General features: G+C 34.6%; 1 protein-coding gene across 1 annotated transcript in view; it reads right to left on the bottom strand.

Annotated features, from left to right (window-relative positions):
* PSMD14 (proteasome 26S subunit, non-ATPase 14) overlaps positions 1-18,851 on the bottom strand; it is a 58,802-nt gene extending 39,951 nt beyond the window's left edge. Inside the window, exons 1-6 of the mRNA XM_042781072.1 lie at positions 18,801-18,851; positions 17,619-17,657; positions 16,781-16,852; positions 16,322-16,441; positions 13,292-13,362; positions 12,143-12,293 (exon numbers count right to left, since the gene is read on the bottom strand). Of these exons, the coding sequence (XP_042637006.1) occupies positions 12,143-12,293; positions 13,292-13,362; positions 16,322-16,441; positions 16,781-16,852; positions 17,619-17,657; positions 18,801-18,851 (504 nt within the window). The remainder of the gene's footprint in view (positions 1-12,142; positions 12,294-13,291; positions 13,363-16,321; positions 16,442-16,780; positions 16,853-17,618; positions 17,658-18,800) is intronic.
* Between the last annotated feature and the right edge of the window lie 427 nt (positions 18,852-19,278).

Raw genomic sequence — 19,278 nt, 5'->3', positions numbered from 1 at the left:
TCCAATGAAAAGCACTAAGAACTAAAACTGACTCATGCCAAATGCATATCACGGAATTGATGTGATTTCTTAGTCTCAAGTTTGCAACATGGAAATTATTTATAAAATGTCAATTTTAGCTTTGGAAAAGAAATTCCTATGTGTATGTACATTTTCTTTCTTCATCCTTGAAGAATTACTTACTGTAGCTAGAGATTTGTGGTACAACTTTAATACATTGGGAGAAAAGAGGGATGGGATGTAACTAGCGTAATGTACTTTTTTTGACAAGTAAAGACGCATCAAAATTCAAACAGTAGAGCCACAAGTTTTAAGCATATATGCCTTAATGAAAATGAATTGATCTTTAAATATTAGTGTAGCTAAAGATAATTAACTATTTTAAATTCATCAAACACTGTGCAAATAATTTACTTATGTTATAAAATAAAGTTTAGCAGAACTATTTTACAGTGTATGTATGTAGTCGGCATGGAGTCAGGGTTTAAATGTGTGAAGCTTGCTGGAATCAGAATCTAGCCTAAGTTAGAGTTCTCTCTCTTACTAGCTAAGTGACCTAAACAAACAAACTCACTACCATGGAGTCAATTCGACTCATAGTGACCCCTCCTTGGGTTTTCAAGGTGGTATCTCTATGGAAGTAGATTGCCCAACCTTTCTTCCGAGGAGTAGCTTGTGGGTTTAAACTGCCAGTCTTCTGGTTAGCAGTCAAATGCCTTTGAGGCACTACGCCACTAGGACAAGTTATTTAACTTCTCTGTCTCCATTTGCTGATTAAAGATACCTCACAGAGTTGCCAAGAGGACTAAACAAAATAATACAAGTGTACCTGCCACATTTTTTTTTTTTTAACTGTTAATAATTGTGGCAGTCACGGAGTTGCCCAGATCAGATGTCCTTTCAAGAAGACCTGCTGTGGAGTATAGCTGACTGACAACGTCCAGCTGCTACATCTTTGGATCCACTGGGTGTTCCCACCAGGTCAAACTTCCCCTGGGCTGTGCCCATCCAATGACTTAGCTCAGCAGGGTTCTAGAATCTAGTCACTCTTGCCAAAAGAGGGATTCCTCTAAAGGGCAACTTTACCTCAGGGACTACCCATCAACCTGGCTGAAATGTTCTCAGAACTATGTTGCAGTCTGAAGGCTCTCTCCATTTGTCTTACTCCCTTTCCTCTTGATTTTTCTCCAGTATTTCCCCAATAAATCTCTTGCATGTCTAATATCATTTTGGCATCTGTTTCTTTGAAGGACACATACTAACAAAGTAACTAAGCAGAGTACTGCTACCGTATGTGATTCAGTGTTAAGATTAGAAAATAGTTAGCCTAAAAATCAAAGCAGAATTATAAATCTGTCATCCATAGATGCTTGGCATATGAAAACATCAATAGAAAATTACTAAGAAACATTTTAAGGCAAATTGTTGAGTGAAAGGAAGAAAAAAGTATACAGTTATATTCAATGTTATTATCTTTTTAAATAAAATATGCCTAGAATCTTGTACTCCTTCATGATAGGTTACTTCTACACTCATATGTGACAAGTACACAAAAACAAACTCACTGCCATAACAACCCCCACTGGATTTTCAAGGCTGTAAATCTTTACCAAAGTAGATCACCTGGTCTTCCTCCCATGGAATGGCTGGTGGGTTTGAACCTCTGACCTAGTGGTTAGCAGTCAAGTATCTTATCCACTATGCCACCAGAGCGCCAAACAAGTAAACAGTGTACTTAAAAACTGGACTCCTCAAGGGACTGTTAATGACCTGTAGGAAATGATCATCTCTGGGTCATGGGTCTGATATCAACCAATCCAGAGTGCCAGTTCTAACTGGTGGCTACTTAGTCAGCCTATACAAAATGAACAAGTGACTTCAGATCCTTTTTAACAGACAAAGCAACACCACTGGGACCCTTGTTGACAGTTCCATATAAAGAAAAAGAAAAAAAGTCTAGGGCTCAACCATGTTAGCAGGACAGTGGGACAGGCAGGTAAGACGAATAGGAACTTAAATATTTCTCGGGCTCTAACACTATCTTCAAAAAAGGATGTAAATATATCTACCATCTTCCAATAGATAAAATCATCTTAGTAAAAGGACCAAATATGTAAAGTTCAATTACTTTGCTGTTTAACACTTTCATGTATTTTTATTTGGTTTATTAATTGAATACTGTATAGAAATTAACTTGTTTAATCCTCTCAACTACCGAGAGTTTAATATTCCCAATTTATAGATGAAGAAACTGAGGCTCAGAAGACTTCAATACATTAAGTGATACAATACAACTAGTTATGTGACCAGTGCTGTGGTTTGTACCTATACATCATGCCAAAGCAAGTGCTCTTCATCACCAATCCATTTGATATAACAATTATCATAACATAAAAGCAAGAAAAGACCACTATTAAATTCAATTACTTGACAGCAGGGTTTGTGTCTCATTCATTATTGAATATCTAATCCCTAGCAAAGTACCTGGCACATATATGGCACAGAATAAATATCTATTAAAAGGCTCCAACCAAGAATTTTTCTTTACTATTTTATATTCATGTTTATTTTTTTCTGCAACCAAAAGGGGGTGGGGCATCATCTATTAAAAAATCAAATCACTAGCTTCAGCAATATATATATTCTTCCCATTTTCTTATCCTTGATGGTCAGCTATGAATTCAGGAGACACTCTGGCATACTGAACCAAAAAAATTATCCTAAAACTTTGACCTGTGTTCAATTTGGGATTAAAAAGTGCAAACAGGAAAGACATTTGGAATGTGAAAAGTTATAGTAGGCATCTATTAATCAGCTTACTAATGACTTAAGAATAATCAGTGAGTAATCAATTCTGATTTAGAAGAAAATTTACCATAGTCAATTCTACCCCCCTTTAGGAAATATAATGATGAAACACATCAAAAATCATAGTTTCTATTTGCTGGTTCAAAACTGGCAGAAAGACAAGGAATAAGTCTTACTCTCCTCTCTATCTCCAGTGTATGTCTCACACACAGTAGTGATTAATAAGTGTCTGCTAAATAAATAATCAAGGATAATTAGGTGGTTGGGGGAAAAAAAAGCATTCAAGAAGCAAAACAGCCAATAAATAATATTATGATAGATAATGGGACATTCTCTTAAACATTTTCATATTTTTACTGAAATGGTTGGAATCAAACTAATTTGAAGCATATTTACATCACTCATGATACATAGCAAGTACTAAAGCATAGGAGCTCTGGTAGCGTAGTGCCTAAGGCACTTGACTGCTAACCAGAAGGCTGGCGGTTCAAATCCATCAGCCACTCCTCGGAGGGAAGGTTGGGCAATCTACTTCCGTAGTGATACTGCCTCGGAAACCCAAGGTGGGGTCGCTATGAGTCGGGTCCGACTCGACGGCAAATAACAACAACAACAACAACAAAGCATAACAAATTAGCTCAAAGATTACATTACTCATAAAGTAGTTCTAGATTAAAAGAGCTCTGCTTTATTTCTTACTTACTAGCACAGATTAATTTTGAGAGTGTTATAAAACTTAAAACTGATAGTTAAGAGTGAAAAACAGGAAGCAAACAAAAGATAACACAATTAACAATCTTGTTCCAAGGATGGGAAAGGTATGCTCATAGGAGTGGAAATAGAACCATTCTATTTTACCCCTTCAGTCTGGAAAAGTAGACCAAGACAAGGGGAGGGTGTGTGTGTGTGTGTGTGTGTGTGTGTGTGTCTGTGTGTTAGGATTATCCAGTCCTAATCAATCCTCTTGGGTGATCGATCAAAACATAATCTTATGAATAATAACTGTTCAAAATGCTTTTCACTCCTTTTAGAGGACAAATGACACATTAAACTTTAACTCTAGCTCTGATTACACAAGGTTCGAATTCATCAAGACTAATGCTCATGAGAAAACTGGCTAAGGAACTTTATTAATCTCATGTATCATTCATTTAATAAAAGACTCTATGATTGCTAACACTTGTAAAAATTATTTACTAAACCTCACAAAAGTAATTGCAATTTTTCTCAACATGCTAAAAGCTACAAAAACCAACTGACAATATACATGATCACTGACACACATTCATTCCTTGATTTTATAAACATTTAAGAAGAGACTTCTTGCTGAGCAATTTGTAAATTCCATGATATCAAACAGTTTCTCCCCTCAAAAAAGTCCCAGTCTAGTGGGAGAGACAAACACAAAACCATGAGTAAAACACAAAATAACTATGTGCAAAACATTAATCACTTCACAGGCTAGAATTTTAATGTGATATATTCATTTTCCTCTTCATCAGTATGCCCAAGGGAAATACCCTGGAAAATGGTAGGTGCTCAGTAAACATTAGCTGGATCTGAAGAGTATTCCTAAATTAGTCAGGATGTACAAAATTCAAAAATGGAAAAGTCTTCATTTCTTTTGTTACCATTACCTTCATTTTCCTAAATGTGGGCAAGTTAACAATTTATAGGCTCTTCTAGCAACATTTTCAGAAGTATTCACATTCTTTTTTTTAGTTAATGCTAGTTGTTACTTCTTTTAAGACCAATTATTTCTATCTCCATAATAATAAAGCACCATTTATTGTACAGCTACTATTTTGTCATGTGTACTCTAATCACTACCTACATATCATCCCCATATAATATTCTAGTAATACCATGAGACAGGTATAAAAAGCCTTGTTTTATAGATAAGAAAACTGAAACTCAAGATTAGTTACCTTATTCAAGGTCAACACTGTAAGAAAGAAAGAAAAATAAGATTTGAATTCAGGCCTGATTCCAAAGCCTGTGTTCTTCATTACTCCTTGTCTTCACAATATTTTAAGGAAGAGGAGAAAGGGGAGAGAGAGGAGGAGAAAGAGGAGATGGAGATAACCACAACAAAGAAAAGGCTTAAAACAAAACTACTGTTTGGGCAGTTTAAAACCTCTATGAACTTAAAATTTTCTAATACAAAATATTTTGAATAAGTAAAATACTTGCCCACCCTCCTCAGCTTGTTCCAGATATGTGAAAATAAAAAGTCTTGTAATAATCATTCTTTCCTCTTGTATTGGTATTTATTCTCTAGGATCCCATCTTTCTTAAAAGTCCTGATTAAAAAGATAACAGCAAAACCCACTCATTTTATATTCTAATATCTCTGTCAAAGAAGAATGAATAAAAAAGGAAGTACCACCTGGAATGGTATTATGTCTACATTCTTCCCCACACAGGACAAGCTCTTTTCTGAGTGATATCCTGCCCACCCCTCAAAGCCAAGCCAAGCATCTTCTATCTTGTGCCGCCTATACTGATTTCTCCTTTCTTCTTTTAGTAAGTTTCCTATGAAGGAGCCCTGGTCATGCAGAGGTTAAGCACTCAACTGCTAACCAAAAGCTTGATAGTTCGAACCCATCAGCTGCTCTGTGGAAGAAAGCTGTGGCAATCTGTTTCCATAAAGATTTAAAGCCTTGAAAACCCTAGGGGGCAATTCTATACTGTCCTACAGAGTTAGGATATGTTGGAATCAACTCAATACTAATGGGTTTTTCTGGGGTATGTTTGCTATAAAGTAGTAATACTTTACTTCATACTGACACATAAAAGATTCTGAATAAATATTTTTTTCTCTCACTAGCCATCAATTTAATACAGGCATATTGTGCATTGGCAATTTCTCCATATCTGACATAGTTCTCTCATATTTTCGTTAGCCTTGTAGCTTTCAGCAGAGCTGACACTTCAACAATTTGGAGAATTTTTTTCTCTGTTTTTGAGAATTGTCATGATTTTCCACCTTTGTGTTATTTAATAATCTTTTGTTTTCACTTCCAAATCAATACTTCTCCTTTGCCTCTTGCTGCTATCACTAGCACTGGTTTTGCTGTGTTTGGGAGCCTTGATGTACTTCCTGGTAATATTTTTGAAAGAATATTAAACAGAGAGATAATGCTACAACACACATGAGATGCGTGATACATGATACATGATACACTTCACTTCACTGAACTTTGCAGATATGGCATTTTAGAAATGCAAGGTTTGTGGCAACCCTGAGACGAGCAAGTCTACTGGAGCCATTTTTCCAACAGCATGTGCTCAGTTTGTGTTTCTGCATCACATTCTGGTAATGCTCACGGTATTTCAAACTTTTCCATAATATAAATTAATGCTATTGCACACTTAAGGAGCTCTGGTGGCATACTGGATAAGGCATTTGGTTGCTAACCAGGAAGTCAGCGGGTCAAACCCACCAGCCACTCCATGAAAGGAAGATGGGGTGATCTACTTCCATAAAGATTTACTGGCTTAGAAACCCAGTGAGGGTCGCTATGAGTCAGAATCGACTTGATGGCAGTAAGTGAGTGTGATTGTATACTTACTAGACTACAGTATGTTGTTGTTGTTGTTGTTATGTGTCGTCAAGTCGGACCCGACTCATAGCAACCCCTCCTTGGGTGTTTCTGGGCAGTATCACTACGGAAGTAGATTGCCCAACCTTCCTTCCAAGGAGTGGCTGGTGGGTACAGTGCAGTGTAAACATACTTTTACAAGCACAGGGAAACCAAAAAATCCGTGTGACTAGCTTTACTACATTATTTGTTTTATTGCAGTGGTCCGGAACCAAACCCACAAAATCTCTTAGGTATATATGTATGTAAGTTACAAAAACATGCAACATCAGTATAATTTTTACTATATTAATATGTAATGCAGCAAATCGGTGCATAATTGACAATGTTATCTTGCTCACTAGTGACACTAAATGTATATGACTTATCTTCTAAAAAAGATTGGGTCATTTTTTATTTTGTATCCTAAAATCATTAGCATACAGGCATTTGGTCAAGTATGCTTAAGAAATACCCATTGATAAGCTGATCTGTAACTAAACATCATATTTTTAAAAATCAACTAAGTATATCAGATAAGAACAAATTAAAATTTGTCAAGAAAGCCCTATCAATATGAATATATTTGACCTAAATGATTGTTAGTGTTTCTTAATGCTTTGAGAAAAAAGAACAGACGTAAAGACTGTTAGGAGTGAGAAGGTAACATAAACATTTTACAGATGGGAATCCTGAGTTTTCAAAAAGAATAATTTTTAATAAATATATTAAATACCATAACCTAGGTGTATGCTAGTTTTAGAACTCTGCACAAAGTGATCATTCATTTTTTTTATCCTAAGTAAGAAGTATAGTCACATTACAAGTTGGATTAACTTCTAAATTTGCTACTAGATGAAGTCCAGTTGTAAACCAAATATATAATATAACAAAACATTATTCAAGTGGCTGCCACTGTGCTTGCCATTTGACAAATGAAGTTAAAAATATTCAAATATGTACATTTTACAAATAAACTAAAAAATAAAGCAGAACCTTAAAAATTAGGGCAGAGTTCACTAGTAATTTCTATGAACTTACTCTCCACTTAAAATGTGAACTCAACTACCAAAGATTTCACCTACATCTCATTTTTAGACATTTGCAATATTACATGATATGGATTCTTCATCATATAGAATATGTTATCATATTTACATTGATCTCAATGTTTGGTCCTATGGATGTTGTAGGAGCTGGCAAGGTAAATCTGTCTAATTACTTTTTAATATTCAAAGAACAAATACTACATGAGAAATAGAAATATAGTCATGCCTCTCTTAATTTCCACAATACATTTTGTGAGAAAGGACATTATGGGATTTGAATATTGTGCTAACAACATATTGTAGTCTGGTCCTTTTTCTTTAAGCATCTCGAAAAAGCTTCATGCCTTAGCAGTGATCATCAGCGTGCTGAGGGATTCGCTTTTGTGTTTGGTCCTCAATCCACATCATTGGCAATTTCTCCATATCTGACATAGTTCTCTCATATTTTCGTTAGCCTTGTAGCTTTCAGCAGAGCTGACACTTCAACAATTTGGAGAATTTTTTTCTCTGTTTTTGAGAATTGTCATGATTTTCCACCTTTGTGTTATTTAATAATCTTTTGTTTTCACTTCCAAATCAATACTTCTCCTTTGCCTCTTGCTGCTATCACTAGCACTGGTTTTGCTGTGTTTGGGAGCCTTGATGTACTTCCTGGTAATATTTTTGAAAGAATATTAAACAGAGAGATAATGCTACAACACTCATGAGATGCGTGATACATGAGATGGATGTTCCTGCCTATGAGTCAAAGCATACACTGTTACATGGAAAACTTTTTAGAGAAAAAGTACAAAATAGTACAGACATAAGCCAGTAATACATGTGTTTATTGAGTATTGAGACATACATATTATAGGCTATATATGTATTATACCATGACACACTTTGCAGTACAATCGTTTTGTATACAAGAGCTATGAGATACATATACATGTTGCGTGCAGGCTGTTGTATCTGCTACGTACCATTCTCTCATTGGGATTTCTGAAGTCTATTACAACCTTACAGGACCATGGACTTATATGTGGTCAGGCATTGCTGAAGATAAGTTATGTGGTATATGACTATACTTAATATGTAAGTAGAATGAAGAACCAATGTGAACTTACTTCTCTTGACATGTGCTCAAAGAAGTGACACCTATAAATACAGTAACTTAAGAAAAGGCCCTGCAATGACCTCTGATAGTCATTTTCCATTCCTATTAGTCTAATATTAAAGGGCCAGCAAAAAAGCTCAAGCTCTGAAATATTAAAGACTTGAATTTGTATACCTGTTCTGCTGTATCAAATGACACAGTGTCATTTTATGTTGGGTAAGGTAGTATCTCTGACCTAATTTTTTACCCTTCATTAATAAAATGGAGTAACAAGTGCCTATCTCTAGGATTATTATTTTATAAATAATCTTTTTTTATAGTAAGATGTTGAAGTGGTTAGCACAATATCTGACACTTAACAATTATTCAGTAAAGATATAGTCAAGTGACCATAAAAGGAAATAAAACACTGTGAAGGTATGAGATTACAGAAAGAATCAGAGAATTCATGCTTATTTAATTACTCAAAAACAGAGAGAGAAAACTGCAATTTATAAAAATGCAAATATAAAAATATACAGGAGGGAAGTTTAAAAAAGGTGTGTAGAGATGACCCAACTTAAATTATTTAAATGGACTGTCATTTTAACTCTTGATCAAATAGTCTCCTTACTAAATATTTTGACTGCTTTGCCAAATCATGTGGAGAAGGCGGAGGAATACTTTTATATAATTCTTCATTTTTATAAGAGCCAGTAAAAAAGCCTGAGCTTGTATTTTTTAAGTTAAGTGATTTAACTAGAATATGCTGGCCATGGATTTATTAGCATTTAGTTTGGTTCATAGTTTTGACAGGGCTTGACAATTCAAGAACCATAAATTACAACCAAACTCAAGGCACCTTATAGATAAAGCTGGATCACTGATAAAGAACTTGATCCTTATTCCAGGTAATATAATGCATGTATTGATATGTTGGGTATAACAAATGATGTACATCATCGATGACAGATACCAATACTTAATTTTTTTAAAAAAGTATTTTTTCTTGATATACTAGAACCAGACAGTGATACATATGAATTCATAATGTCATTTTAAATACATTATTTTAAAAATAAATAATACTGTATTTTACACGACATTGTCAATGGAGTCATGTGACACATGTATATTTGAAATAAAATGCATTATTTTAAAATAAATTATAATTAGAAATAAACAATGCAAATTCCAATATTAGATAATATTTAAAGTATGTAGGGAAACCAAAACAGCCATTTCAAATACTACAAAGAAGATAACCAAAAATAAAATACATACATATTTATTTACATTGTTTTGAGAAAGCTTTGACTGTATTTAGTTTATATTTCCTTTTCAAAGTGATCACCATCACAAGTCAAAATATCCTAAGTCAGTTAGTCAAACTAGTACTACAAAATAGAATCCTACACATATATATATATATTTTTTAAATAATATTATTTTATTGTGTTTTATGTGAAAGTTTACATAGCAAATTAGGTTCCCCTTTAACAATTTTTATACAAATTGTTCTATGCTGTTGGTTACAATTTTTACAATGTATTAGTCTTCTCATTATATCAATTCTATATGTTCTGTTTCTATTGATCTAGCTTCCCTTCTCCTCTTTGCCTTTTCATCTTTGCTGTGGGGTAAATGTTGAGCACTTGATCTCATATCATTAACTCTTTCAGGGAGTACATTAATCACGGTGATATTATTTATTTTATAAGCCAATCTATTATTTGGCTGAACAGATAACCTACAGAAATAGCTTCAATTCCAAGTTCAAAAGGTATCTTAAGGGCAATAGTCTTGACAGTTCCTCCAGTCTCTATTGGTCGAGTAGGTCTGGCATTCTTTTTAGAAATGAGTTTTGTTCCATATTTTTCTCCCATTCTATCTGGGGCCTTCTACCATGTATCTGGTTAGAACAGTCAGTAGTGGTAGTCAAACACCATCTAGCTCTTCTGGTCTCAGTTTAAAAGAGATTGTGGTTCGTGCGGGCTATTTTCTTGTGAAGAACCCTACTTATGTTTAAAGTTAAACTTTAATTCTTACAAATAAAATTATGCTGGTAGAAGAACAGCTTTATCAGATAGTTCTGTTATATTTCTAAAACAAAAATTATTACTTAAGAGAATACTTATGAATTACTGAAATGTACCTTAAATACTGGAGAATTAAATGTGAAAGATATTTTACACTGTAATTTAATTCGGAAAACTAGTAAGTCAAGGATTTTCAACCTTTTAACTATATCAGTTTAAGCAACAGTCCGTTTATTAAAAACAAAAAAAAGTAAGCAATTTGAAACAGATACATAGCAAGCATTAGAAGTCATCAATTCTGAACTGCCTTATATATCAGCTTCTACTATTATTGTTTTGTGGACAGTTTCTGCCTCCAAAAAGCTAAATCACAACCAAGGTTCATGATTTAGAGAAGACCTCAATTTTTATTCATCATAATAATATGAAGTCAGAAAGTATTCAAGTCCAAATTCATGACAGATAAGAACTCTAAAGTAACAGTCATGTTTAGTTTGTTTGAGCTGGTGAACAGATGTAAATGTAATCTGCACTACTATCAAACTCCAGGTCTGATAGCAAGCTAATATTTATTTTTAAGTATTCTAAAAATTATTTGTAAAAAGATGCATAAAAAAGATTCCATAAATGTATTGTGATTTTAATTTTAACAATTATTCTACACTACAATGGAAGTACATGCTCAAACAAGACACCTCAGCGGTATTTTAAAGCAGTAACCACCTAGCCAATTTCTGTATGTTCTGTAGTTTTTCTAATCCACTCTCCCTGTGGTTGAGCAAAATCGAATTGCCTCTCACATTTGCAGACAGCTCTGTGAAGGTGATAATAGAGCTGCTCCCTGCTGTCATGAGGCAGGAAATAGGAAAATGGCATATGGGGCTAGAAAGAAAGAAAGAAAGAAAAAAAAAAAAAAAGAAAGAACGAAGGAACAAAAATATAAATAAATAAAAAAGAACTAAACAAGAACAAAAGAGATTTCAACAAAGAACAACTATAACCCAATATGCTTTGCAAGTTAATCTCTGTTTAGAATCATTTAGCATATTTAATCATTCATCTGCATTCTTACTAGAGAAATGCAAATGGCTGATACCAAGCCTTTGGTACAAGTTGTCATCATCTAAAATACTGTACATATAACACCAAAATATGTCCTGCACAATGTCCAAAAAGCAGGGCCCTTTAACTCGATTGTTTCAATATTATGCCAATCCCAAATTAACCATTTGAATATAAAGGAAGATATGGTATCACTTATAAAAATATTAACAAAATGTGTATATAGTATGCTCTTAGTATGGCTTAATATTCCTAATTCTACGAAGTTAAAAAATTTTAAATATAAACATTCATGATTATTAGACAATAGCTGATTAAAAAAGAAACACATCTCTAAATAATTAAAGTGCTAATAATGGCAAGACATATTTATAGACTTGTTCAGTTTTTTGTTTTAAGTAAACAGGCAGGGGTTTTTCCCATGTAATTAAGAATCCTGCGTTGAACAAAAGAGATTTTTATTTAACTTTTCTGTGAACCCAGTGTGGCAGGAGACGCTAATAAAGATAGAATCTACTCTACCTTTCCTTTAACACTCTGAATAGGATCCACGACCACTGCCACAGCTCTCTCCGACAAGGCTTCAAAGCTCTGCTGAGTGTTGATATCCACACCAGAAAGCCAACAACCAAAGCCAGGGTGACTGTGATACCAACCAACAACCATCTCAGGCCTGAAACAAAGAGGGCATTCAGATGCTCAGAACAGAACAAGAAATACATTTATGATATGAAAAGAAACAACACACTAACAGGGTATAAATTAAGAAGAGATGAAAAACACAGGTGTGAAAAAGCACCATTAGAAACACTGAAATCATACACCGTATTATCCAGAAAACATGGAAATGAGTAAGTGTGACAAAGGAGTGCTATCATTAAGAGATGCACATTAGCAGTGGTAGATAAGGCTTTCAGTTTTTCACCTTGTTACCACACTTTCTCAGAGCCAGTTTTTACCCTTTCAGCATTCAAGTAAATATCTACTCTTTAACGCCTTAGCTCTGGGAGTTGGATTTTCCAGGCATAGAGTACATTTTAACAATGGACACCAGGATCCACTGTTGTGAAAGGATTAAATATCAATTAAACCAGCAGTAGAACTAGGAACTCAGTCAAAAACCAATTTGCACTGCTCTGCTCGGCTGCTGAGCCTTTTGCTAACATTAATTTTGAAGTTTTTTCCACAGTAGAAGAATTTGAGCAAGAGAATGACAACTACTGAGAGATTCAGTTTGGGGAAAAAACTTATAAAATATTTGGATTCTACTTTTCCTGTCTTTAAACCTCTTATGCCTACAGACATAATTAAGTATTCAGAATCTCATTCAGTTGCAACTCTCAAATACATGGAAAATACAAGCTCTTCAATTATATGTGACTAGAGAGTTACTCCATATGTTTAACAGAGAGAAGCTACAGTCCAAGCTTACTACAAGACAGTGGAGAATTTTAGTAAGAGACAGTTCTCTGGCAAATTTTTCTTGGATTCTTCAGAGGGAAGAGATACTAGATAGGCAGTATAGAGCATTGATATTGATACTTTTATATCAATTACATGGCTTTTGTTCTAGAAACATTATTCATAAACATCCATAATTTTGAGATATAGTTTTGGAATTGTTTAAATTATTTGTTATTTTTTCTTCATATAATCATTTAAAATACTTACCTTCCAGTCTGCTTCAACATATCCAACATTTTGGCTTGGAACACTGGATCAACTGCCTCTACGCTAACACCCTGATTTACAAAGAAAGAAAAATGATTAGCTTTTATAACTTTGGTGGGTGGGGGAAGCAACTTTATATTAAATAAACAAAAAGCTCCAAAAACAACCATGTATATTATTTTGGGGTTCCTAAATTTCTATGTAGGTTTTGATAACCGTAACTGATACCTAATCATATCATTCAATTATAAATCATATAACCAATAAAGCTGCTAAAATTGCCAACTACCAAACTATAATTAGTTAATTATTTAAGACAACTTTCCAGATCCTTTAAAGAATCTGTGGCCATACTCACATATATACAATCAGAAATACCCAGTAATTGGACCAACCATAACTTTTCGTAAGACCTCTCTAGGCAAACATACTGTCTAATGCCATCCTCTGATAAATAAGAACTTTGTCTATTCCATTTTATCCAAAGTTCTAAAACTATTCAGCTATTTGAATAAAACATCTCCAATTCTTTCTTTTCAACAATGTAAACACTTCATGAAATAATCTGTTAGTTTTCTAAAGTGGTGGGGTTTTTGTTGTTGTTTGGATGTTGTTGAGAGGGAAGGAAATTCAATTTCATTTAGGATTAGTTGACAGATTAGATAGTTTGAGGAAAATATATTCTTTTGAATATTGCCTCAAACTTCAAATAAAAAAAAAAAAAAAGCCTCTCCACTAGACAATCAGCAACCAAGTCTTTTAAATGTTGCATTATTTTGCTAGTTCACCAAAAATAAGATTTTTAGAACATGGAATAAAGGTTTGTATCATCTTTCTGGTGATAGACCACCAGAGGGACTTTCTTCTAAAAGCTGTATCAAAGTCTAATCCCCTTAAACAAACCAGTAAACGTAAGTATTAGCTTCCCACCAAAACAAACTGTATTTTGAATTTCAATTGTGAGTGCATCCTCCTGAACAAGGGCCTGCAATATGCAGCTTAGTGGCTCTAGGCTAGGAACTTTTTAAAATTTTTAAGGTGTTGTTGAAAACAGAAAGAGTAAGAATATGCAACAGACATGAGACCCAATGCATGAAAAAGTTCCCTGACTCCTGAGCCAGAAGAAAAAATTTCTAATTTTACCAAGTGGAGTATATATGAGGACAAAAAAATCTTCTATTGTATATTGTCAAACAAGCATTTACAAAGAAATAATGATATAAAAGCCCACAAACTATTTATTTCAATGGATATGTACATAAGGGCTACATTTAACAGAGATAACAGCTTACTTACTTATGTGTTTAATATATTCTTACATGAAAAGGTAGCTGTCATTAACTGACATCGAGTTGGCACCCCAGTCGTGGTGATCCTATGTGTAACACATACAATGCTACTGGGTTGGCTGTGGATAGCACCGTTGTGATTAATAGAGTTTTTATTAGCTGACTTTTGGAAGTAGATTGCCAGGCCTTACTTCCTAGTTCATTTTGGTCTGAAAGCTCCACTGAAACCTGTATAGCATCATAGCAACAGGTAAGCCTCCAGTGACTGACAAAAGGGTGAGGGCTGCACTTGAGGTATATTAGCTGAAAAACTGAACTCAGGTCTCCCACCTGGAAGGTGACAATTCTAGCAATGAACCACCACTGCCCCCTGAAAAGGCAGACACTAGCAAACACAGTCTAGGTTTTAAATCTAAGCCATCAGTTAATATGTAGAATCTCTCCCTACATCCAACTATACAAAATAAATATAATAGATTTCAAAGTAGACAAAACCACTAGATCCAAATTAGCGTACCTCAACAAACCGTTCTATTTAAAGATTTTTTAATTTATGCATTTTCTCTACATTTAGTGTTATTTACAAATATACTGCATTCTCTAGTAACTACCCTATTTGAAATGCTATATATGTGTGTATGCGTTTGTATATATATTATATTTTTAAATAATACAACACATTATGTATATGTGTTGTATTATTTAAAAATATAATTTGCTTTTTACTGGTATCTATCAATGTATACTTACAGTAAGGAACCTCAAACAGTGTAAACAGTTCTATGAGAATTCTTTATAAGGCTTGCTAAGAGAAATCTTGCATAATAGAGAAAAACCATCCGTCAGAAAAATATACATAGTATACTTTCTTGGAAAGTAGATGGGAAAGTTACGTGTATTATTACTTATTTTTTGCAAGGTAGATAGAATGGTTATTGTTTTCTGGCTATTTTCTTTAAATATAAATGTGAATCTATCTATACAAGTCCAAGGCATTAAACAAAAAAGCAAAACAAAAAAACCTCCAGAAAGTGTAATATAATTTGAACAGGAAGAATATAACTTTCAAAATCTGTATGGAGTACGCTTCTTCTAGAAACAAATTATCATTCCTGGACAAAAAAAACTAATGTTCTCTATAGTTTTCTTGTTTGTTAGCTTAAAAGTCATTCATCACCAAATGTAAAACATAAAAAAAAAAAAAAGGATATATTTTAAAACAATGGAAACAACACATGAGTACTAGCTAATACATGTGAATTAAAAACCTCAATAAGAAAGTCTCTGAGATATGTTAAGCCAAGTGTTCAGACTAAACAAACTGATAACCCTGATATTTCACATTTCATGCTAGTAAAAGGTGAAGGTATGAATAAAGGGATTTAGTGCTCCTAGCATCATTCAGGGAGCTCTGGTAGCATGGTGGCTAAGGCACTTGACAGCTAACCAGAAGGGTGGCGGTTCAAACCCACCAGCCACTCCCCGGAAGGAAGATGGGGCAATCTACTTCCGTAGTGATACTGCCTTGGAAACCCAAGGAGGGGTCGCTATGAGTCAGGGCCGACTTGATGGCACATAACAACAACAAGCATCATTCAATTTGTGGACCTACAAGGAATTCGTGATGCACTTACGTATGTATTTAACTCAGTGTACTCTAAAATTATGAAATTTATTTTGCATAGAAAAGGAAAAAAGAGAAACACATTTACTTGTAGCAGGCAACCCTAAAAGTACTCACTGTTCCTGACTGTGGCATTGCAAACACATCAATCACTCTGACGGTATAATCATCAACAAATTCTCCAAGCATCAGACCCATAACTTCCATTGGAACTCCAGCACGACCATGTTTTAACATCTGTAAAGAGGCAGATATTGGACACAAAGCTCATTTCTTTGAGATCTTTGGTACTTTAAAAAAATAATCTAATTTTGGTATGGATGCGAATCTACCCATGATCCATACATAGATTTGGCAGACAGCATAGATGGTATTCTTACGTATGTTTTTGTATGTGCTATTTAAAAAAAAAAAAATCTAATTTTGTTTCAGTGGAAAGGAAGCACTCTATTTTATAGATGAAACTAAAACAAATAGCTTATGTCTAAGAAGATTAAGGTGACAAATATTCTAAATCTAAAGATACAGTGAAAGCAACAGAGCTCTGTGATGCAAGTAATGCCATTAAGTACTTACTTTTAACAGTGCCAGGGAAGAGATATAGACTTGTTCTGCTGTGTCCACTGCAGGAGCATCTGTAGGTGGCCCCTAGAACCAAGTATATCAATCACTATAAACACAAAGTTTATGAGTTTAATATTGAAGTTACATGTTACACAAGCTTATTTTAAAAGAGTTTCAGGAAAATGTCAAGTACTCTTTTATTCAGTTACCACACAGCTCATCAAAGCAAGTTTGCAAATATCAAATCAGTAGAAAACAGACTAAACTAGTAATCAAGGCAAGTTTCTAATGGACACAAAGCTTAAATCTTTTAACAATGTTAACCTACCTCAGCTACAAAATAATTCTAATGCACTAATTCGCCACAGTTCTTACCATAATATAAATGTAAAATGTAGCTGGACTAAAATGATTGCTAAAAGTGATCAATACAAATAGCAATTTCTCTGAGCTTCCTGATTTTCAGCTAAAGTCAACATGTAGATTAGGGTTATAGAATCACTTTGCAAATACACAGGTATAATGAGGTGAGAGGAAAGGAGGGAGAAGACTTCTAATCCCTAGGTGAAACAGCTGTGAAAAACATACTCTGCACTTAATGAAGTTGTTCCCCTGCCCCTACAACAACCACCACCAATTTAACACAACTGACCCAAGTGTGAACAAACTAGTTGAAAAAGATATAGGTATTATGAAAATACTTCCAAAATCCTGACCACTAGCTTTAAAACAAATATTACTATTATCTTATTACAGACAAAGACACTGTTTTCTACTAACAACAACTCTATTGTCTTAATTGAAAGCAAACACCTTTCATCAGAACATCCTGCTGCACAAAGAAACTTACCCTCAAGGTGTCTACAGTCTTATAAATGTGCTTCTGCAGCTACCAGAACACATTAAAAAAAAAAAAAAAAAAGTTCTTATTTTTTAATACTGGGAAATTAAAATTGAGATGTGATTTAAAACAGTTCTTGTTCTGCTTAAAGCTCCCTTTCTGACATCAACTCTATCACAAATTACATAACAAATATGTTAGCTATTCAAATTTTAAGTTAATATTCTATCTTGCATTTATGGGTTTACTTACTAAAATTAATTGCTTTGCTCATTACATTTTACACTTACAGGTCTATGTGTACTCTGTGCTTTTTCTTGCCTGTTTATTGTTAAAGACTGCTGTTTTGGGGGGAGGAGTTGTTAAAAAGTTCAAGTTAACTGGCATAACGTAGTCCATGAAGACAATGTTTTACATCCTACTTCGATGAGTAGTGACTGGGGTCTTAAAAGCCTGCGACTGGCCATCTAAGTTATAACTGTTGGTCTCGTCCTTTCTGGAGCAAAAAGGCAGTGTAGCAAACCAAAGACTCAAGGAAACAATTAGTTCAAAATACTAATGGACTACATGAACCACAGCCTCCACTAACCTGAGACCAGAAAAACTAGATGGTGCCCAGCTACCACCAACAACCACTCTGACCATGATCACATTAGAAGGTACTAGATAGACTGGGGAAAAAAGGCAGAACAAAATTCAAATTCATAAAAAAGCAGTGTAGTGAATTACTTAGTATGGCTCTTCTAGCTATGGTCTTTGTGACGCCCACAAAGATGAATGGATGGAACTATGCAAATATGAGGTTCCTATGGCCCATTACCAAGATTGAACAAGTTGCTAATAATGTAAATAAGGTACATGGCACTCTTGTGTGGGTGAGACCATGCAAATAAGCTTTATGGAGCCCTAACATAGGGATTGGTCTTGCTAGGCTTAAAATGAGTCATCCGGGAGGCAGAAAAGGGTGATCTCACTACCATCAAGACTGAAAAACACCCAGAAGTGGAGTATATCCTTGGACTTGAGATCCCTGTACTGGACCTCCTTGGCAGAGATGGTAGCATCAGAGGCAGTGGAACCAAAAGACCAGCATGAGAATAAGTGGTGGGCTTTCTGGCCCACAGAATGAGAAAGCTGAGTAGGGTGTCACTTTGGGTGCCTATCAGCAAAACTAAAACAGCTTTGTAACACTGGCCTGAGCTGGGCAGAATCTGAGGCCACAGAGAAGCGTGCCTGCGGCATGGATGAGAAGAAGCTATCGCGACTGAAGACCTGCATCCTGACATGTTTTCTTATCTTGAATCGTAATTTGTTACTTCCCTAATAAATCCCATAATCATAAGTACTGTCTGTGAGTACTGTGTGGCCACTGCATTAAAATTATCAAAGCCATCAGAGAAGTACAGAAAGCCGTGAGAGGGACACTTGATGTCAGATTTGGCAAAAAAGGTTGGAAGGTGGCACATGCCTGACCTCTGCTTCATAGGAATCAGAATCAGCATTGGGCTGATACTGCTGATGGTGATTCTATCACCCTCTTGTGAAGTTAAAGGAGGTCAAGAAGACGCTGCCACCACGCTCTGTTTGTGGTAAGTTAAAGTACTATCATGATAAAACAAGTTAAAATCATCAAAAACATAAATACACATGAAAATTTTATTAACCTAGG

This window comes from Orycteropus afer, unplaced genomic scaffold (assembly GCF_000298275.1).
Source record: "Orycteropus afer afer isolate SDZICR_OR568_19922 unplaced genomic scaffold, OryAfe1.0 scaffold00084, whole genome shotgun sequence".
Lineage (NCBI taxonomy): Eukaryota > Metazoa > Chordata > Mammalia > Tubulidentata > Orycteropodidae > Orycteropus > Orycteropus afer.
The sequence above is the reverse complement of the archived record's forward strand: the minus strand, read 5'-3'. Positions and strand labels throughout refer to the sequence as shown.